At 35.7% G+C, this 19580-nt stretch overlaps 1 protein-coding gene and 1 pseudogene across 5 annotated transcripts; both read left to right on the top strand.

Moving 5' to 3' along the window:
- Positions 1-2358: 2358 nt before the first annotated feature.
- LOC122300607 lies at positions 2359-7568 on the top strand (annotated as a pseudogene).
- An 867-nt stretch (positions 7569-8435) lies between these two features.
- On the top strand, positions 8436-18759 carry LOC122300606 (GTPase-activating protein gyp1-like). 5 transcript variants are annotated; one of them, XM_043111382.1, is made up of 11 exons: positions 8565-8671; positions 8976-9026; positions 9300-9444; positions 9566-9755; positions 10668-10738; positions 11588-11725; positions 11816-11907; positions 13268-13539; positions 16524-16609; positions 16789-16890; positions 18268-18759. In XM_043111382.1, exons 3-11 carry the CDS (start codon positions 9427-9429, stop codon positions 18427-18429), a joined length of 1131 nt encoding a protein of 376 aa, XP_042967316.1. In that variant the 5' UTR covers positions 8565-8671; positions 8976-9026; positions 9300-9426; the 3' UTR covers positions 18430-18759. The 5 variants fall into 5 exon arrangements, with proteins under 5 accessions (XP_042967315.1, XP_042967314.1, XP_042967316.1 ...); XM_043111384.1 differs by lacking the exon at positions 8565-8671 and adding an exon at positions 8738-8841; XM_043111381.1 differs by lacking the exon at positions 8976-9026 and having other exon boundaries at positions 8436-8671; positions 16524-16604; positions 18268-18412.
- The last annotated feature ends 821 nt before the right edge of the window (positions 18760-19580 follow it).

Here is a 19580-nt window from a genome sequence, read left to right as displayed (position 1 = left end):
AATAAAATATTTAATTTAGATTTTAGTATTTCTCTCCGTGCTGCTATGTACTTGGGCGTTATTAGTTAGGTTTATGAGTGTAACATGTCGGTACTTTTGGATATATTTTAAAACTGAATCGGTATATATTGATTTTAAAATTTGAAGAATCGATACCTTTTTAGTTACACTCTTAAATTGGTACTTCTAATTTTATTGGTTCCGATCCGATTTTTCTGATATATTATATAGTATATATAATATGATATATATTATAGTATATAATAATTAGTGATAATATATTATAGTATATTATAGACTACAATTATAATTATAATATAGACTATAGTGATATATTATAATATATAATATAATGATAGATTATAATATATTATAATATATAGTGATATGACAGTAATATAACTACTAATACAATAAACTATAGTGATAATATATAGTTATTGATATAGAATTTTAAAATTTAAAATTATATTAATTAGTAATTTATCATATAATATAAAATTATTTTATATATAATCATACATATTATATATAAAAATTATATATAATATACAAATATTTTATATAATATAAAAAATTAATATATATGTAAATTAGTCTAGTCTGGTATTAAAAAATAGAATCAAACCGATTTCAATTGATTTTAAAAAAATAAAACCAATACTAAATTGAATAAAACCTACTAGCGAACCCAACTCACCGGTTCGGTCCATTTTGTAAGGATGGTCACTCTTGGCAAGGGATAATCCATTGGTTCTAGTTGGATTGATGGGACTATATGTATGATACGAGTCATTTTCAATTTGGGATGAACCACTGGAGCTAACCAAAATAATTTTAAAAGCATTCAAACTCCTTCCTTGATGCACTGTTGCACATAAATGAGGCTCGAGATTAAGATATATTTGAAAGCAAACACATACATATATTATTTATCGAGAATGGATGTGAACGGGAATCAATGACCCTTGGTGCTCTCAATAATGATGGTGGCCATAGACCCAGTGCTCCTTTATTGGAACCATCTATTGTGTGAAAATCCATTTGCTATGAATATGCTCTATATTACCGTGAGATTATAAGCCGTATGATTAAAAAAAAAGAAGAGGTGGCATATAAAAATATATATTTTTTCACAATAAAAAGGAGGTGGGAGTGACCTAATTAGCAATCTTCCTTAGACGTGATCATAAGAGCCATTCCTAACTGCAGAATGTTCAGTTTAAGTTATAGTTATTGTTTTAAGAGTGAACTTGTCACCATAGCACTTCTAAAATATCTACTTAATCCAAAATTGATTCCATAGTTTAAAAGTCAGACTTTATTATTATAAATGGTTTCAACTTAAATCTTGACTTGAATTCCTAATGCCGAACCTAAGAAATACCAACTTATATCAGCTAGGCTTTCCACCTTGGTGCATTGGTTAATAAGAGAATTTCTATGACTATAAATAACAAAGAAAATAAAAGTAATGTTGCATTTTGTACACACATAAAATTAAGGCTATAAATGAACTAATCTGTTCGATAGTTCGCTCGATTAAACTCGAATCGAACTCGACTCGTGAAAAAAAAAAAAACTCGTTTGTTAAAGCAGATGCTCACTCGATTTGTAAATGATACATACTCAATAAAGCTCGACTCGACTAAGGCTCGCTTGTTTATGCTCGAGTCGACTCGTTAGCTCGACTCGATTAAAACTCATTTATATATTGATAAATATATACATATACCTATGCATGTATATATATTAGCTAATAATATAATCATACCACTTTTATAATTAAATATATAATATATATTCTAATTATTTATGTCTATATAGTAAATATACTTCATAAATATATTTTATAATTTATATAATAATTAGTTGATAAAATTTAAAAATTTCATATATTAGTATGTGGAAACCATATATGAAATAGATATATTCTATTATATTAAGTGTAAGTATTAATAATATATATATGCATATAATATATTGTTATTTTGGATAAGTATCAACTAGTTAGATATTAATTATTTATAAATTTTTTAAAATTTTATAATTTAATAGAGGTTCTATTTGTTAGTTGTATAAATTCAATATTAATTCTTTTTTATTTATTTATTTAATTTATTAATTATTAAATCTTATTAAAAAAACAATTCAAACTCGAGCTCAGCTCGTTTGTGGGACGAGCTCGAGCTCGAGTTGAAATTTTAACTTATCGAGTCGAGTTCGAATAAAGAATTAAAAAAAATTTCAAGTTCGAACTCGAATTCGAATATTTTGAATTGAGTCGAGCTCGACAAGCCAAAACTCGACTCGACTCGGCTTAGCTCAGCTCAGCTCGATTACAGCATGGTGCAAGCAATTTTAATTGTTCTTTTAGCACGTTAATTGCACAAGTACGCAATCAGACGACATCGTTTTTCGCTAACATGAATATAGCTGTGTCGTATCCACACCATCCCCTTCAATCACATGCCGCCGCCACCCCAACTTCGCCACCCGCGACGATCAGATTCCGGCCATCTTATCGAAGCTGTCCCTTCAAGGCTCGGCACCCATATTGTGCAAAATTAAGGTAATTTTAAATGTTCTCACCCTTAATTCTATATTGATCTTTAGGGATGATGGGCGAGGAGTTATCTAAATCGAATGAAAGTTGCTACTGCTCGTCTGAAGGTCTGGAATGGAGTGGGAAAAGACCAGGCCTATGCCGAAACCCACAGGTTGAGTGTTCATGGGGATTTCGTTTTCGTTCTTGAGGTTTGCTTGTTGAGGGTATATGTGATCACAGCCCTTTGAAGATATGATAAGCCGTGTATGCCATTTTGGGAGGCTTTGTGGTGTGGATGTGTTCGAAACTCCAGGAAAATGCCTTCAAGATTGCTATTTTGTTGATGTTCATGTTGGGATGTATCTGATGGTTTCTTTTAAGAATTTCATTTTCGTTTGCTTTGGTTTATCAGCTGCCATATAGATATTTAGGCTATTAAGTTTAGATATCGAAGTACCCTTATGTGTGTGTGTGGGTGTGTACATTCTTACGTATACACGCATGTATATATCAATTTCTTCATTAGATTTTTTAATCCTAGTTTTGTACGTGTGTGTATTGCTGCTAAACATGCGGGCTCGTGTTTCTGTTGTTCTCGTTGTATTGCAGCCTCTCTGTGTTGCTAAGCACCGGTTTCTTTTGGTCTTGGCGTTTTTGTGGTTACCTTGTAGAATTGAAGACTGAATGATTCATGCTGGGGTATTTGCTGTGAGAATGCAAAATCTGCGTCGAATTATATCGTGTTTCTCTTCAACTTCACTAGGCTCAAGCACAACAACAGCCAGAGTTTTGACAGACAGAACCAAAACCAAGTTGAGAAACGAGGCAATCAACTTGAGAGGATTTTCTGCTAAATCTGGTGAAAATGCCGGTAAAGATGAATGGGAAAAGACTGTGACGGGATCATTCAGTGATACGGCATCGAGTGATTTGGGATGGGATTCTGTGTCATCTTGGTCAACGGGACTAACCAAGTAGCATTTTGATGGTGAGGAGGCCCCACCCAGCAGAGGAGACTCGTCACATTCTTCTGTGATCTCTGGATTGCAAGAGATTGATGATAAGCTGAGAGAATTTGAGGCAGAGAATCGTAAAAGTAAGGCTTTTGTAGATGGATGGGTTGAGAGGATGCAGGAGATGAGCGTGCTCTTGAAGCAAGTTAGAGAGCCTGGTGCAAGGGAGTCTAAAGGACTCTGAGAAAGCAGAGATGTATCGCTTGCATAAGCAGAATCCTGAGGTTTACACTGTTGAGAGGCTGGCGAAGGAGTATAGGATTATGAGGCAAAGAGTGCATGCAATTCTTTGGTTAAAGGAGCTCAAGGAGGAAGAAGAGAAAAAGCTTGGGCATCCTCTGGATGATTCTGTGGAGCTCTTGCTGGATACTTGTCCTGAGTAAGTTATCTAACTGTATCTAACTGTATGAGCTTCTATAAGCAAACTAGCCCACTAATTCAGCATTGTAATTTTTCTGTTGAAAATATATTAGTTAGTTTTTTTTAATTTTTTTTTAAATATGTTAGTTTTTATCAATGTGAGATATGTATCTAATCTTATGCTCTTCTACAAGCAAACTAGCCCACTAATTTAGCATTGTAATCTTTATGTTGAAAATATAGGGTAGTGATGGCCCAAATATCTTGCTTCTACAGCCATGCACGATGCATGATTTGCATGTATGTATTATTTGTTCTCAGGAGAATGTCCATATATAGTGAAATCATATCTATTTGGTGCACTGTTGATCCAGCTGCATCAAAGCCCAGCCGAGCCCTATGAAGTCCTAATTAGCTGCCTTCATCCAGCATAATCTCTTTTAGTTGGTCATTGAACCATGTTGATTCTGATCTATATACTTTTCCGCAATGAAAAGAAGTAACCTTTGCCTCAGTTTCAATGGCCAAAGCTGTAGATTTCAATGGCCTCGGTTTTGTAAGAGATTTTTGTTGTTATACCTCACTCAAAAGAGGATGTTTTAGGGAATGTAGCGGCAGGACCTTCCTTTATATGATAAACAGAGTAGGGGTGGTTCCCTTTACGCCTTAAAGCAAATTTCTAATATGCCACTTCATATATTAGATGCGGTTAAAAAGGGCATTATTCAATATTGAATATAAACCGATGGATTCTAATTTGCTATGCATAAAGAATCTGTACACATCTTACAGGAAAGAAAAGAAGGAAGGAGGATTTAAGCAAGGAACAAGTTATTCTGCCTAAGGAGAATCTGACTATTTTCATTCTCCCCTCATTGCTTTTTTTATAGGTTATTCCTCCACTCATTGCTATAGATATAAGTTCATGAGATCAAATTACTAGGTTTTGGTTCTTGTAGATATGTATCAAACCTCTTCTGTCTGACATCCTATGACATGTAGAATCACCTAAATATATGTAACATAGTAGTAGATGCAAATCGCTATGAATCTAACTTAATATCTTTAAAAAAGGGAATTCCTGATCTTTTGCCTATACACTTTGGTGGTATACTTTTCTCTGAATTTCTTAAATGTTTTCCATGACCTTTTGTTTCTTAAGTTGTACTTCTTAAGTTGAATTGTTTTTTGTGTTTTGTTTGGAAGTTTGGGAAAGTTGTAATGATTAGATGAAAAAGTTAAAAAGTTGAAAATTTGAAATTGAAAAGTGTTTGTGTTTGAATGATGTTTGGATGTTGAGATGGGTTGAGACATCTGTGAAACCAAATGAGGCCTTAGTTTTCCTATTGCTGGTTTACCCCTGATAGAAAGACAACGATGATTGGCACCTCAGTTTATGGTTCAAACCACCACTTCTAGAAAAAAGGAGATCCAGCAACCAAGTTGAATTGCTCTGACTTCTCTGGTGGTGGTTGATAATACTGCAAGATTTGAACTGAATAAAGGAAATCATGCTTGGAATAGGGAAGTTACACATTTTAACCGGTTGAAGGGGCCTAGTTTGATTTCTTCTAGTGGGTTTTCAAAATTCGAGGATGGACTAAAGTTAAACAAAATTGGTATTTCTCCCGGTCACGTAAACTACAAAGTCAATACTCCTGCTTTAGTCCCAAGAAATTGCAAGGTTTTTTATTTATCCAAAAAAAAAAAAAAAAAGAAAGCATTGCAAGGTTTTCTGCTTGACATTGTACCTTCTTTCTCTGATCTTGATAATGAACTTGAAAGTGCTAGTTATGGGTATGTATATGTGATATATATGAATGACATGGTTTTGGGATGGTAAATGCTCATCATAACCCTGATAAGCCTTAGGGGCGAACAGCCGATTTATGCTATTATAGAAGAAAATTGATTCCTTATACTTCTTTCTCCTTTCATCTTGCAGATTTTTAAATTCCCATGACAGGGAATTCCATGTGGCTTCTCTTCCTTACAAACCTGACTTCAAAGTCATGCCAGAGGGTTGGGATGGTACCACCAAAGATCTGGATGAAGTCCACTATGTGATCTCCCAAAAAGAAGATGAAATGCTTTATCAAGAATTTGTCCAGAGGATGAATTTCAATAAAAAGAAAGTAAGTTCTCATGCTCACCCTTTTTGCCCTGACCAAAAGAAAGTGAATAAATCACTGATTAAAGAAAGAAGAAAAAGTGAAATATTAATTAGGGCTAAAGAGTCTGATTTATATTTTAATATCTGCTATTTATTTTATTATTGGTATTATTAGATTGCTGTTAAGCTTGTGGTTAAAAGCTTCCTGCTCTTTATTCTTTGATTCCGAGTTAATGCATGATTGCCCTTCAGCGATAAAAGAACTCATACATTTTACAAGTCATGCCCCTTAATTCTCACACATACCCACTCAGTCCGATATGTAAGGTGAGTGAAGAACTTATTCTGTCTTTATAAGAGGAAGTTGGTTTGTATCTGATGATTTAGACGGAGATACATAGGAGTGATATCATGGTGCCATTTGAGAGTGGAGATGGAGGTGACTTGGAAGCTGAGGTTTAGCTGGTGATCAAGGACTGATCTATTGGCGAATTAGACAACTCAAGTTGAGTGCCTTCATCAAACAGGGCCTTAGAGTTTGCAGTCATTGATTAGTTGGTTAACCTGCATACGAACTCATTCTTTTTCTGGCTGCGTTTGGAAGTTAGATAAACCTATTTTTTGATAGTAGGAAAATGTTTTTCAGTAAATAAAAGTAGTCTAGTATACGGAGTTGAAGAGGAATAAGATGTAAATGTTGAAGATGAAAGGCCAAAGAAATGACTGGAATGTGGTAGGGATGAGTTTTGAACCTCTCGGATAGGTCTCATCAACTTGCCAAATATTTGTTGCTTGTCCCACTGTGTCCACCTTGATTTAGTCTCCGTGCAGGTGTCCCCTGCCATGGGCCCCCCTAACACCCCCCCCCCCAAAAAAAAAAAAAAAAAAAACTCCCCCTCAAGAAGCTGGGGTTTTCTTGTGTTTTTCTCAATTTTTGTTTTCTGTTAATTTACTGCAGACCCAATATAAAGATCATTGTCACGTATTTCACCAGTTGCTGTTTTGAACCCTTCAAATAATATGGACATTGGTTTTGGTCGGGTGCAGATTGCAGGGGAGGTTAAATGCCACAAGTACAGCCGGCGCTGTCCATCAGAGGGGTGGAATTTTTTACAGTAGAGAAACTGGGACCACGAGGGAAGCGTGGAGGTGGGGTGGTGGCTGGAAATTTGTCAGCTTGCCCGATGGTTCCAGCCGACCTCTTAATGAAATGGAGAAGATGTATGCGAATCGAGAGACCCCCCGCCGCCGACGCAAGATACTCCCCTGATGAGTCTGATTCTAGATCGATGTTAAAGTTGGAGATTTTTGTAGCACGTATCTGATGGTTGGGATTCTAAGCTGGAACTTCTACTTTCCACCCCTGCTATCAGAAGAATGTTCTTTTTGGTTAGGAGTATGTATCTATTATATGTTACCCCACTGAAATTTGTTAGGAGTTCCAACTTTGAGCAAATTCATGAGCGCTCTTCCTTGCTTCTTAGTTCTTACAAGGTTAAGCTAGCAATAAGAGATTTTTAGATATGGTTTCAAATTGCGGCGAGGAGACCAATTCAAACAGTAATATGGATGCCACAAAGCAGGCATACAATCTCTTCGGGATGATAATATTTTCCGTTAGAAGTGACAGACGAGCCTCGTGGGATTACTAGAACTAGTTCATTCTGAACTTAAATTACATTTTTCACTCTTGAATTACCAACAATTCCTTTTTAGAGATTTCAACTTATAAAAAAAAAAAAAAAAACAATATGGGCGTATCCTAAACTACCTAATTTTAGTAATTTGCATCGATTAAGATTTGATCTTTAACATCTATAAAAATAGGAATTTAAGACTCCAAGAAAGATTGATTTCTCAATTCAAAATCCTATTTCCTCATGTTTTCATGCAAATTTATTTTAATCTTAAAAAGAGTAATGTTACATATAGTCGTGAAGTATATAAATAATGTGCAGTTATTTAAAAAAAGAGTTAGATTTACATTTAAAAAATATTTATTTTACTTAAATATTATATTTATTCATTTTTTTTTTTTTAAATGATTCATGTAACGGCAACTATCATTTTTCCTCCACTCAAGAAGAGTAATGCTATCGGACAAAAGCGAAAAAATTGCTAGAAAAGGGTAGGTAACATTACTCTTTGTTTTGTTTGTGTACATTTCATGCATCCATTCTGTTCGCGGATAATTATTTTTGTAACGAGTTTTGTTAGGTAGAAACACATTGCGTATATTAATTTGTATATCGATAATTTTTTTATTTTAAAAAAATATAAAAAAATTTTAAAAGCAAAAGAATATCTCTTATCTTATAAAAATTATTTTTATTTTCAATTTATATTATTTTATTAAATATATACTTTATATATCAAGATCAGTGCATAAATTGGTACACGAAATCTGCTTAAGATTTTTGTTAAGAAAAATATAGCGTTAATTAGGATCTTCCATTGCTCAGAGTAGTAAAAAAGTAACTACCGTACTGCAAGCACAAAGAAGCAGCAGCATGGATTCTGCATTTCAACGACCATGAGGAACAACAGCCATAACAACGAAGAAGATCAGCGCAGGAAAGAGAGCACTATCGCCGGCTTAGATTCGAGATTCAACCAGACCCTCAGAAATGTTCGAGGGTAAGAACCCCTCAATTCCCGACAATTCTAAACTTCCCATTTCTCAGTCATGCGTTTGCTTGAATTTTTCCTTGAAGACTTGAAAACCCAGCTTCTGACCTCCTGAGGAAGCGCTTACGAAACTCACGACATGAGTTTTCGAGGATTTTCAGAATTTCAATTTTCAATGGGTCTGTGGTGTTAGATTTGGAAAACCCATTTGGATATTGGTTCTAATCTATGTTTTGGCTTTGATCTCTCGAACTCTATATACGATAGAAAAAAGTTCATAACGTTCTGGTTGATTTTTTATATCTTTTGGCAGATATCGGCGAGGAATGTCGTGTAATTCATAGGATCTGTGTATTCGGATTGGGTGATTTCATTAACGCTCTGTTCTGTTTGGTTATGTCATTTCCTACAAAATTACTATTGGAGTTGCGTCTCTTTATGAACAAAGCTTATTATTTGTTATCGATATGTGCCATGTGAAATGGTTTGGAATGGTTTTATCTAATATTTAGATAGAGACGTATAGCATACCTTCTATAGCTGTTGCCGTGCTCCTGTTGTAATTTCCTCTTCTTAGCAATCAATAGAAAATAATTTGATAATTTATGTCTTAATCAAGATATTTTGGTCCATCTAGGTTGCTCAAAGGCCGAAGTATTCCTGGTAAAATTTTACTGACTAGACGATCAGATCCAAGCTTACAAGAACCTTCTACTGAGTATGAAAGGAGCTCCTCATTCAAGGATGCTAGTTCAAGTGATCGCATGGCCAAGGCAGTAGAGGCAATTTTGACAGCCATTTTTACTGATTCTTTTATTATTATTTTGATCTTTATTATAGACACATGATGTTTGAAATTTTAATGATTGATAATTTAAAGTTGGGATTTTACTCTCAATGTAGGAAGAAGTCCAGAGTACAAGCAATCCAAATAAGAACATAAATGTCAATCAGTTGAAAACATCAACTTCAAATACTAATACTGAAAATACATCCAAAGAAGTTCAGAAATCTGCTATGGGTGCTAGAGCTACAGATTCTGCAAGGGTTATGAAATTCACCAAGGTGCTCTCTGGGACAACAGTCATATTAGGTATTGTTTATCTTCCCTGTCTTTCAGCCCTTTCCATGCATCTTGATTGATATGCTGGGATGGATATTCTACAGTATGATGGATTTCCCATGAGCCCAAGTCTAATGGATTGTGCTTTGCCTAATGTTATCTTGTGATACCCCATATGATAAGTGAGGGTAAGTGATGTATGGGAAGGAGAAGTTCTTGCTTTTTATAATGTCTCAATGGGACTCCAATTGTATCATTGACTAATCCTTTTGGAGTATAGGCCATTTAGTTTCGGCCTTCTATTGGGGCATTACAAATGGTATAAGAGCCAATCCCAACCAAAAATGTGGAATTTGAGCCATGCCACCTATAACGGATTGGCCCAATGAGGACCTTGGGAATATAAGGGAGGAAGATTATTATGCCCCATTCTGATAAATGATAAGAGTAGGTGGTATTATGATACCCCATATGATAAGTGAAGGTAGGTGGTATATGAGATCTCACATTCCTTGCGAATAAGAAGTTCTTGCTCTTTATAAGATTCCAATAGGCTCCATCTGTATCATTGACTAGTCATTTTGGAGTATAAGCCATATGGTTTGGCCCTTCCATTGGGCGTTACATATCTTTTATTGAATTATTTTTATAGGAAATATATTTTTCTAATAAAACATCCAATTGGAACATAAACCATATTTCTGAAAAAGGATCATCCCTTTTAGTGATGTACAATCCTATCCTAATAGCATCCTTATTATCTTAACATCACTCTTTTTAGGCTCTCTCTTTATCACACATTTGACTGCAACTTGCCTATTTTAAACTTAAATTTTATTTTTCGGCACATTGCATAGATGTTCACTTACCCTGCCCTCAGCATGATCTCTTTTTTAGAGTTTACTAATTTCTAAAATTTAACTTTCTAATATCACTTTATAGAGAATTTGCGTGAGTTAGCTTGGAGTGGAGTACCAGATTATATGCGACCTGATATCTGGAGGCTTCTCTTGGTAAGTTTGAGAGTTCTGGTCTAGGCTTGTAACCTATTATTGTTTATATACAGAAATGTCAGACTTGTAATAAAATGTTTCCTAGTTTATAATTAGAGATATTAATTTGAATATAGAGCTTTGAAATCCAATTTATTTTCCATTAGACTAATACAGAAAACATATTTCACAGAAGATCTTAATGCTGCATATGTGATAATTGGTGCTCTATCATGATTTTTTTTTCACTCAATTTTAGCGAAGACCTTTAGTTTTTAGCACTTGTACGTTTGGAAGCAAGCTTCTATTTCTGGATTCTAGATGTCACATGGATTTTGACCTTCTCGTGTTTACAGACAAAGCATGACTCATGTTAGTGAAATCTCAGGCAATAGAATGTTAAAGGATTGGTTATAATTTTACCTGGATGAATGGGCCCCACAGTCAGCTCTATGGGTCCTATGATCCTAATATGTTGCTGTGAGACCATTGTTGTATGTGCTCAGAAAAAGATCTCTGTTATTTGAGATTTCTCTTACATGAGTGGTGTAAACACGAGATATTCCAATTCCCATATTGTAAAATATCATCTACCAAAATGATCCGGTAGAAATCCCTACTTAAATGTTGGGTCTAATGCAAAGAAAAAATTAAATATGTTGGATTGAAAATTTTCCTCTTCACAGTTTGGACTTCTCATCTATGGAAAAGCTTTATTTTTTAGAAGCACCATTCAAATCTTTCCAGATATGTTTGAAAACTGAAATCAAATTAAAATTCTTGCTAAGACCTTTTCATCAAGATTGTCAAGCATTGATAAGTTATGGCCTTTTTGTTGCTTGCTTGAAATTTAAAATGAACTGACAACAGGGATATGCACCACCTAATTCAGATAGAAGGGAGGGAGTTCTAAGAAGAAAGCGCCTCGAGTATCTCGACTGTGTTTCTCAGTGTTATGACATTCCAGATGGTGACAGATCAGACGATGAGATCAACATGCTTCGCCAGGTACTTTCAGTGGTTATTGAATTCTGATTCTGTTCATTATTTTTCTCTTGTGCCCTATGTTTAACAAATTGCCGATATTATTCTTGTCAGATTGCTGTTGATTGTCCACGAACCGTGCCTGATGTCTCTTTCTTCCAGGAACCGCAAGTTCAGAAATCCTTGGAGCGCATCCTTTATACATGGTTAGATTTTAGTTTTAGTTGCCAGTGGCTTCTACATGCCACGTAATATGTGCATTCTAGGTAAAAGAAGAAATGAATGCCCCAGCCTTGCCAAACTAAATCAACTGAATTAAGTAAAAATTTGGATTCGACACACTGTTGGAATGCTTTATCACATGATTAAAGTCATCAGTAATTTTCTGCCAGAATTCTTGCTTAGTTGCTTCAGGAATGTGTTTCTGTGCTACATATCCAAATATAGGTAGACCAGTCACCATTTTATTCTTTTTTATTACTTATGCTCTAAACCTATAAGGTTTTGGATCAATACCTAAAGACTACCAGTTAAACATGAAAATAGTTACATTTTAGTGCTGTTTTGTCAGTTTGAATTTGTATTTAATCAAATCCAATCATATTCAGATTTAACAATAACTCAGCTGAATGAATCTAAATTCATTTCTATTTAGGAGTTTACAGAATTGTTTATTTACTATTAATTACATCTTTTTTCTTCAGTTCCAGATCCAGTCTTTCAGTGTGAACCTTGGTATATGTTACTACATTCACACCTTTGACTCTCTGGATTTGCTTTGAATTTGACTTGCTCATAGCCTGTGCTTTGTTTCTGATGCTCCTTCCTACTGCAGTATAAAGTTTATCTTATTTATGTGATTTTTCCACTGTATACTTATAGGGGTATGGTGTGACAAAGGATCTCCTACCCTAGTGGGCACATGAAAAAGCTGTTTTCTGTTATCTGTATATACATATATATATATATATATAAAGGAAAATTTTGTGATATATTAGAGTGTAGGATTCGCTGATCAGGTCTTTTTGGCTCTTGGGTGATCTTCCATCAGATTTGAACACTCAACATTGACCTTTGAAAAGCGTAAATATGGATGATGGCAGAGACATTGCGACAAAGCTCTCTTAGATATAGTGATGAATAAGAGCTCCCTATAATCTGTTGTTCAGACTTATGACAGAACACCTACAAGTACTGCATGCCTCATCTATCCTTTTTTAGTTATTGTTTTCATGGTTAATAAAAACTATTAGGGTATATGCATCAACTGTTTTAGGGAGGGGTGCATTGTAATTTTTTTGGTAGTTCAAGGGGCGATTGCTAAAATTGATAGTTTGAGAGAGTCTCATTTATTTTCCCCAAACTATTAATGGTCAATGGTTCCCCCCCGTGCCCCCCAAAAAAATCCATACTCCATGTCCGCCCCTCGATATATTTGTGTTCATTTGAAAAACTGGTCAACACGTAGAATATGGTTGTCAAAATGTCCTCATTGGAGTATTTTCCTTGTGTTTTCATAGTATTAATTGGTCTGTCTCTTTTCCATGTTTTCTGATTTCTTTCCAGGGCCATTCGGCATCCTGCAAGTGGATATGTTCAGGGAATAAATGATTTAGCTACACCCTTTCTAGTTGTTTTCCTGTCAGAATACTTGGAAGGGGGCATGGATGGCTGGTCAATCTCTAATTTATCTCCTGAAAAAGTCTCTAACATGGAGGCCGATTGCTATTGGTGTCTGTCAAAATTGCTTGATGGGATGCAAGACCATTACACATTTGCTCAACCAGGAATCCAAAGGCTGTTGTTTAAACTGAAGGAATTGGTTAGGCGGATTGATGGTAACACCTTTCTTTTAGCCTCTAGTTTCTTACTCTAGAACCCCTTTCTTTGCACTAAATGAACTGCCTTACACCATTATACATTAATTCCCTGCTTGTTTTTGTGATTTGCCTATGTATTCTTGTGTGTGTCTAGGGTTGAATTGGAAGTCTCAATCATTCCCACATTTGTATGTGCAACACATATAGAGCAAACCTAAAATCCCTTGTTGCTCAACTATCCATACCTTTTCATTTAGATGGCAGTAACTAATTCATATCTCTAATCAGCCAAACTCTTGGGAAGTTTTTGGTCTCCAAATTTTGCACAAAAATTTTTGAATTGTCTTGTACATTTGCCTACCAAGGTGGCCCATTTGCACAAAGCCGACTTTAGAAATTCATGGGAAGTTTTCTAATAAGCCAAACCCTTGGAAGTTTTCTGTCTCCAACACAGGCATGTTTACATCTTCGAAAACTGGGGCCTTTGTACATTTTGTGGGCAAATTATGTCTTATCATTCCTACCAAGGTGGGCCAACACGTGGAGAGAATTCAGCAAGACCTCTTATTTTGAGTTTCTTTTTTTTTTGGGGGGGGGGGGGGGGGGGGGGGGGGGGATGGATGATGAGTTTTTAAGTTTTATTTGGTAAAATGGGCCACAGTATGCTCCCCCATCTCAGAAGGAGGTCTGGGTATTAGGAATTTGCAGGTTTTTAACAATGCTTTGTTGCATAAATAGTTGTGAAGATACCATCAAGAATTTACCTTGTGGAGAAATGTAATAGAATCAAAGTACAGTGAAGCATGGGGGAGGTTGGTGTTCAAATGAGGTCAGTGGGGCATATGGCATGGGCTTTGGAAGCACATAAGAAGAGGATGGGATGCCTACTTTAGAAATACCCGGTTTGAGGTGGGTGATGGACTCAAGATCAAAGGTTAGCATGACTTATGGTGTGGTGACAAGATACTCAAGGAAGCTTTTCTAGAAGTCTATGGTATAACAAAAATGAAAGAATACTCGATTGTGGACCTTTTGGTTACGTCAAATGGTCTCCTCAATATGTTTGAGAAGTCGACACAATATCGGAGTTTTATAATCTCATATATTCCACTTGCATGAGGAGGGAAGTTGAAGATAAGATTTTCTGGCACCAATCCAAGAAAGGGAAGTTCACCGTCCGCTTCTTCTATCAAGCCATGAACACACATACAACAAGCCCATTCCCATGGAAGAGTATTTGGAAGACAAAGGCACCCTTAAAGACACTCTTCTTTGTATGGAAGACTTCACTGGGAAAGATACTAACACTTGACAATTTAAGGAAACATTGATTCATTGTCATTGAGTGGTGTTGCATGTGCAAAACCCGTGGGAAGTCTGTTGATCATTTATAACTTCATTGTGAGGTTGCCACGACCTTGTCGAATGACTCTTCACTAGGGTGGGACTTACTTGGTGATGCTGAGAAGGGTGATCAATCTCTTAGTTTCTTGGAGAGGCCTTAAGGGTAACTTTCATATTGTAGCAATATGGAAGATGGTCTCAATATGCTTATGGTGGTGCATTTAGTGGGAAAGGAATGACAAGAGCTTCGAAGATCGAGAGCAATCAATGGAAGAGCTTAGGAAATTCATTTTCAATACTTTACTTCATTGGTCAGTTGTAATTGATTTCAATGGAATGAGTTTCCATGAATTTCTTGTATCACTGAACTAGCACACTAGCACGCTTATGCAATGCTTTTGTATATGTCCTGTATACTTGGGTTTTTGCCTATTCTTATGATCAATAATTTTTTTTTTTTATATAGATATATATAAAAAAAAAAAAAAAAAAAAAAAAAAAAAAAAAAAAAAAATCTTCCCTGAAGTTACTGTCAAAATGAAGCAATTCACACTAGGGGGAGCTTATTAGCCTTATTTCTCTAGCTTCCAAGGGAAAGAGGCTGTCATGAGTGCAGAACATATGACTTAACATTCATTTCCTAGATGGGTCCCAAACCATTTGTATTTACCATGGTGTACCACCCTACTTGAATACAACCGCTTTTTTAGATATTGAGAAAATTCAAGTTTGTGTAAGTTTTCCGTATTCTTTTATAATCCAGAATTTTATTGAGAAATTTTTTTATTTTTTTATTTTTTATGGTTGATATTACATGATGCCAGCTAAGTTTTAAACTGCCCAAACCACTTCCCTCTCTTCTCTCCCATCTTTTACGTTATTCTTTTCTTTTCCTTCTCTGCTTCTCTTTTTTCCCTATCACTATTCTTTCCCAATTTCCTTTTCTTTTCCCTCTTAAAGAAAAAAGCCAGGACACACACAGTGCGTGCCAATAGGTTAGCATTATATAAAGTTCAAATTCTTTGAAGCCTGTTTCTTTATGTTTTGGCATACAAAGTTACCCGTTGCCAGAATAATGGAAATAGGGTTTTTAAGCATTTTGCTCGATTTAAAAGTTCAAATTTGAACTTCAGTAAGGGATGCATCTCCCGCTGTAGGATGATATGCGACCTTAATTAGTGTAATTGCAACACTAAAAACTGGTCGATTAAAAAGGGAAAATTGAGTTAATTAAACCGTGGCATAATTAGAAACTGATGTCATATAGAGACTTGAGTTAGCAATGTCTGATAAAGATCAGTACTATCTAGGAACTTTATTTTTGAAGAAAATCAGAGCATATTTCTCCTAGACTCCTAGTCGCTTCAAGTGCTTTCATGGGAGAGGAACTTTTCAACTTCTTTAGTGAATAGCTTTCTTGTGCTTCGATATCTTTTTGTTGATGTGGTTGGTGAAGCATCTTCCAGTGAATTGCAGTACCAATTTGTACATCTAATGGTATCCATTTCATTGATGCATGAAATGTGTCTATATTTCCATCATCTTACTATATGTAATCCTTCTTGTTTCTTAATTTTTTTTATATTTATATCTGTCCAGAATTCTAAATACTATATTCTGGGTCCTACTGATGAGATCACTTTTTTAAACTGTGCTAGAACCTGTTTCAAGACACCTGGAGGAGCAAGGTCTGGAATTTCTTCAATTTGCTTTCCGCTGGTTCAACTGTCTTCTAATACGTGAGGTTTACTCCTCCTACCAATGCTTAGTGTATATATGAATTGCTGTAATCTCTTCCATCGTAACACGCTACAAATTTTCTTTAGCAGATGAATTAAACATAATGCATTTGCAACATATATTTGGCCATGACCTGGAGCTTTTTTTGTATATGCAAAGCTAATGTGAGCTTCTATTTGTTAGATACCTTTCCATCTTGTCACTCGCCTTTGGGACACGTATCTTGCGGAAGGAAATGCATTGCCAGATTTCCTTGTGTACATATTTGCCAGTTTTCTTTTAACGGTGAGATGGGCATTCTTTCTTTTTTTGCTGAAATGAGCTCTTGATTTTAGTAACTGTCAATGTCATTGTGTTTTTTTACTGCTTTTTGGTTATTAACAAAAAAATACAAAGCCTGGCATGTTTTGCAACTTTGCTTTTATGAAAAATCAAATGTTTTCACATCATCGTGTGCTGGGATTAAGTGTAGTCTAAAATATCTTGCGTACCATTCAAGTGTCACTTTTGAACCTGTCTTTGTACTGTATTTTTTTGCGAGTTCCTCATTTCGACATGGTATGAGTTCCACTCAGGAATTCTAAAGCCAGAACAACCCTGGCTTTAGTACTAATTGATGAGTACCTTTCCTTGTAATATGCTGATACATGGAGAGAGAAATTTTGATGATGAGAAATCCCAGAAATCGTGCAAATGCAACATGTCTTCTACCAAGTTAAACCCTAGGCCTATATAACGCACCCGCATCACATGGATTAGGTAAATCATCAGCTTTTCAAAGATGTGGACTCTTGAAATCGTTTACACCCAATGGCTTGAACCTTGCACCTGGGGGAGCATACCCCCAAAATTAAAGCCCTAACTACTTGAGCCAATCCCAAGGGGTCCTTATGAGAGAAATATTTCATGTTTTATCAAGCAAATTCCTGTCAGACATTCTTAGTTTCAGTGGCCTTCTGATGGTTTTTCTCTAATTCCCCATTTAGGAATTAACCCATTTAGGAATTAAGTCATATTCAGTACACCTAAGGCTATGGATGATGCTTTACTGTATGGCTGGTGATTGAACCTGTTATGGCCAAGGGAACACTGGTTTTCATTGGCTAGCTCATATGCTAAATATTCTGGCCTAAGGTGTTGTCTAGATCATGATCAGTGTATTGTTGCACTTTTATTCCTATTCCATGCACCTTATTTTTTTCATTTTTTTGGGTAGTAAAAGAACAATATGCTTTGTAATAAAACCTTGGTTCTTGGCAGAATAATATCGTCTCTTTAAAGTACCTATTTTTCACGGCAAATCTGCTATCCTAAAACTGATATTTGATAGCAGCATGTCCTATACCAGCATAGGATCAGCTGCTCAATTTTTTTCCTGGTAAATGCGATATGAAACTTCTCAAAAGATATATGAAAGTCTTGAACCAGTGTCCTCATTGTTGAAGGCGTTTTAGACTTTCTTCAAACTTTCAGTAACTTCTTCACATCCGGTGAACGTGAAAGGCTATCTCTGCATGGTCCTGATAACATTTTATGATAATCCATTTAGTTGTGCCTTTTTCTCCTGATAATCTTGGACAGTGACTAGATGATTTTACACTCCAATGCAATGGTGATAATTATATGTCGAGTAATTGACATGAGCTGTTACCTTATCTTCAGTGGTCAGATAAGCTTCAGCAGCTTGATTTCCAAGAATTAGTGATGTTCCTTCAACACCTTCCAACACAAAACTGGACTCACCCGGAGCTTGAGATGGTGCTTTCAAGAGCATTCATGTGGCACAGTATGTTCAATGACTCTCCCAGCCACTTAGCTAATTAGAAAGGGATTTCGGGTATTCGCCAGTTCAGAATTATATTCTTTTCTTACTTCAGTAAGGGAAACCAGTCAATTTGCTCATATTGTATTGTGGTTTATGATGTCTGTATTTTTGGGCATTTCTTTTGTAGATTTACTTTGATACGAGGAGAAAAAGAAAAAGAAAAAAAAAAATGCTTGTATGAATTTTTTCTATTTCGGGAGTGTAGTTGAGAGGAATCTGCATCCTATATATTCATCGTTGTCTTCACATCCTTTGAACACAAATTCCTGATAAATGGTGAACTCCCAGCAAGCTGTATCTACAGAATGGGTATATTTTGTTCTTGATTATATTATTGTTCCGTTGGCTGCCTCAGCCAAACTGACTGTTTGGGGAATCCCATTCAGGATTAGATTTTTCTGGTGTATTGGTAATGGATCGTGTTCAGTCTATTTGTTAATTCAAGAATTGAACATGGAATCTACTAAAATGCAGCGTCACAGCTAAATGCATATTGGCCCTTGGTAGGTTAAGCTCGTGTTCATTCAGTTGTTTGAGAGTAAAACTTATGTTCAGCAAAAGATCTCTTGTAAAACAGCATTGATGGGAGGAAAACGAGCAACTAAGACACAGCCATTGTCGAAACTCTTCATTCCCTCTTTCTGTGAGAGTTCTCCTTTGGTGTCAATCGTAGAGGCAGCAAGAGCACAAGCTGCAAAACTCACGCACATAAGTTCATAACATAGCAAGATATCGTTATCCATTTCTGAGCATTGTGAGGAGCAGGGAGGGGAGCGTTGGACGAAGAACGGCGAGGGGAAAAGGGTGGCCGACTCACGTAGGTGAACGGATGGAGGGGATGTTCGACAAACAGCAAGACCTGGACTACAAACTCACCTCCTTGAAACACACACACAAAAAAAAAAAAAAAAAAAAAAAAAAAGGACTAAAGAGTTAAAAGGCTCCTCACTTTACACAATTTTCTTCTAAATTATAGTTCTCACGTTCTCCTCATTTAAATTGGAAATGTTTACGATTTTACGTTGGAAAATTCCATACCAATTGCCAATGTCCGGAGTCCGTACAGGATTTTGGATAAATCCCACGTTAAAATTACTATCTGATACTTAGGCTTCTGATTTAAAAAATAATTTCAACTCATTTTATCTAA

This window comes from Carya illinoinensis, chromosome 2, assembly GCF_018687715.1.
Source record: "Carya illinoinensis cultivar Pawnee chromosome 2, C.illinoinensisPawnee_v1, whole genome shotgun sequence".
NCBI lineage: Eukaryota > Viridiplantae > Streptophyta > Magnoliopsida > Fagales > Juglandaceae > Carya > Carya illinoinensis.
Note: the sequence above shows the minus strand (reverse complement) of the source record. Positions and strands in the feature narration are given on the sequence as shown.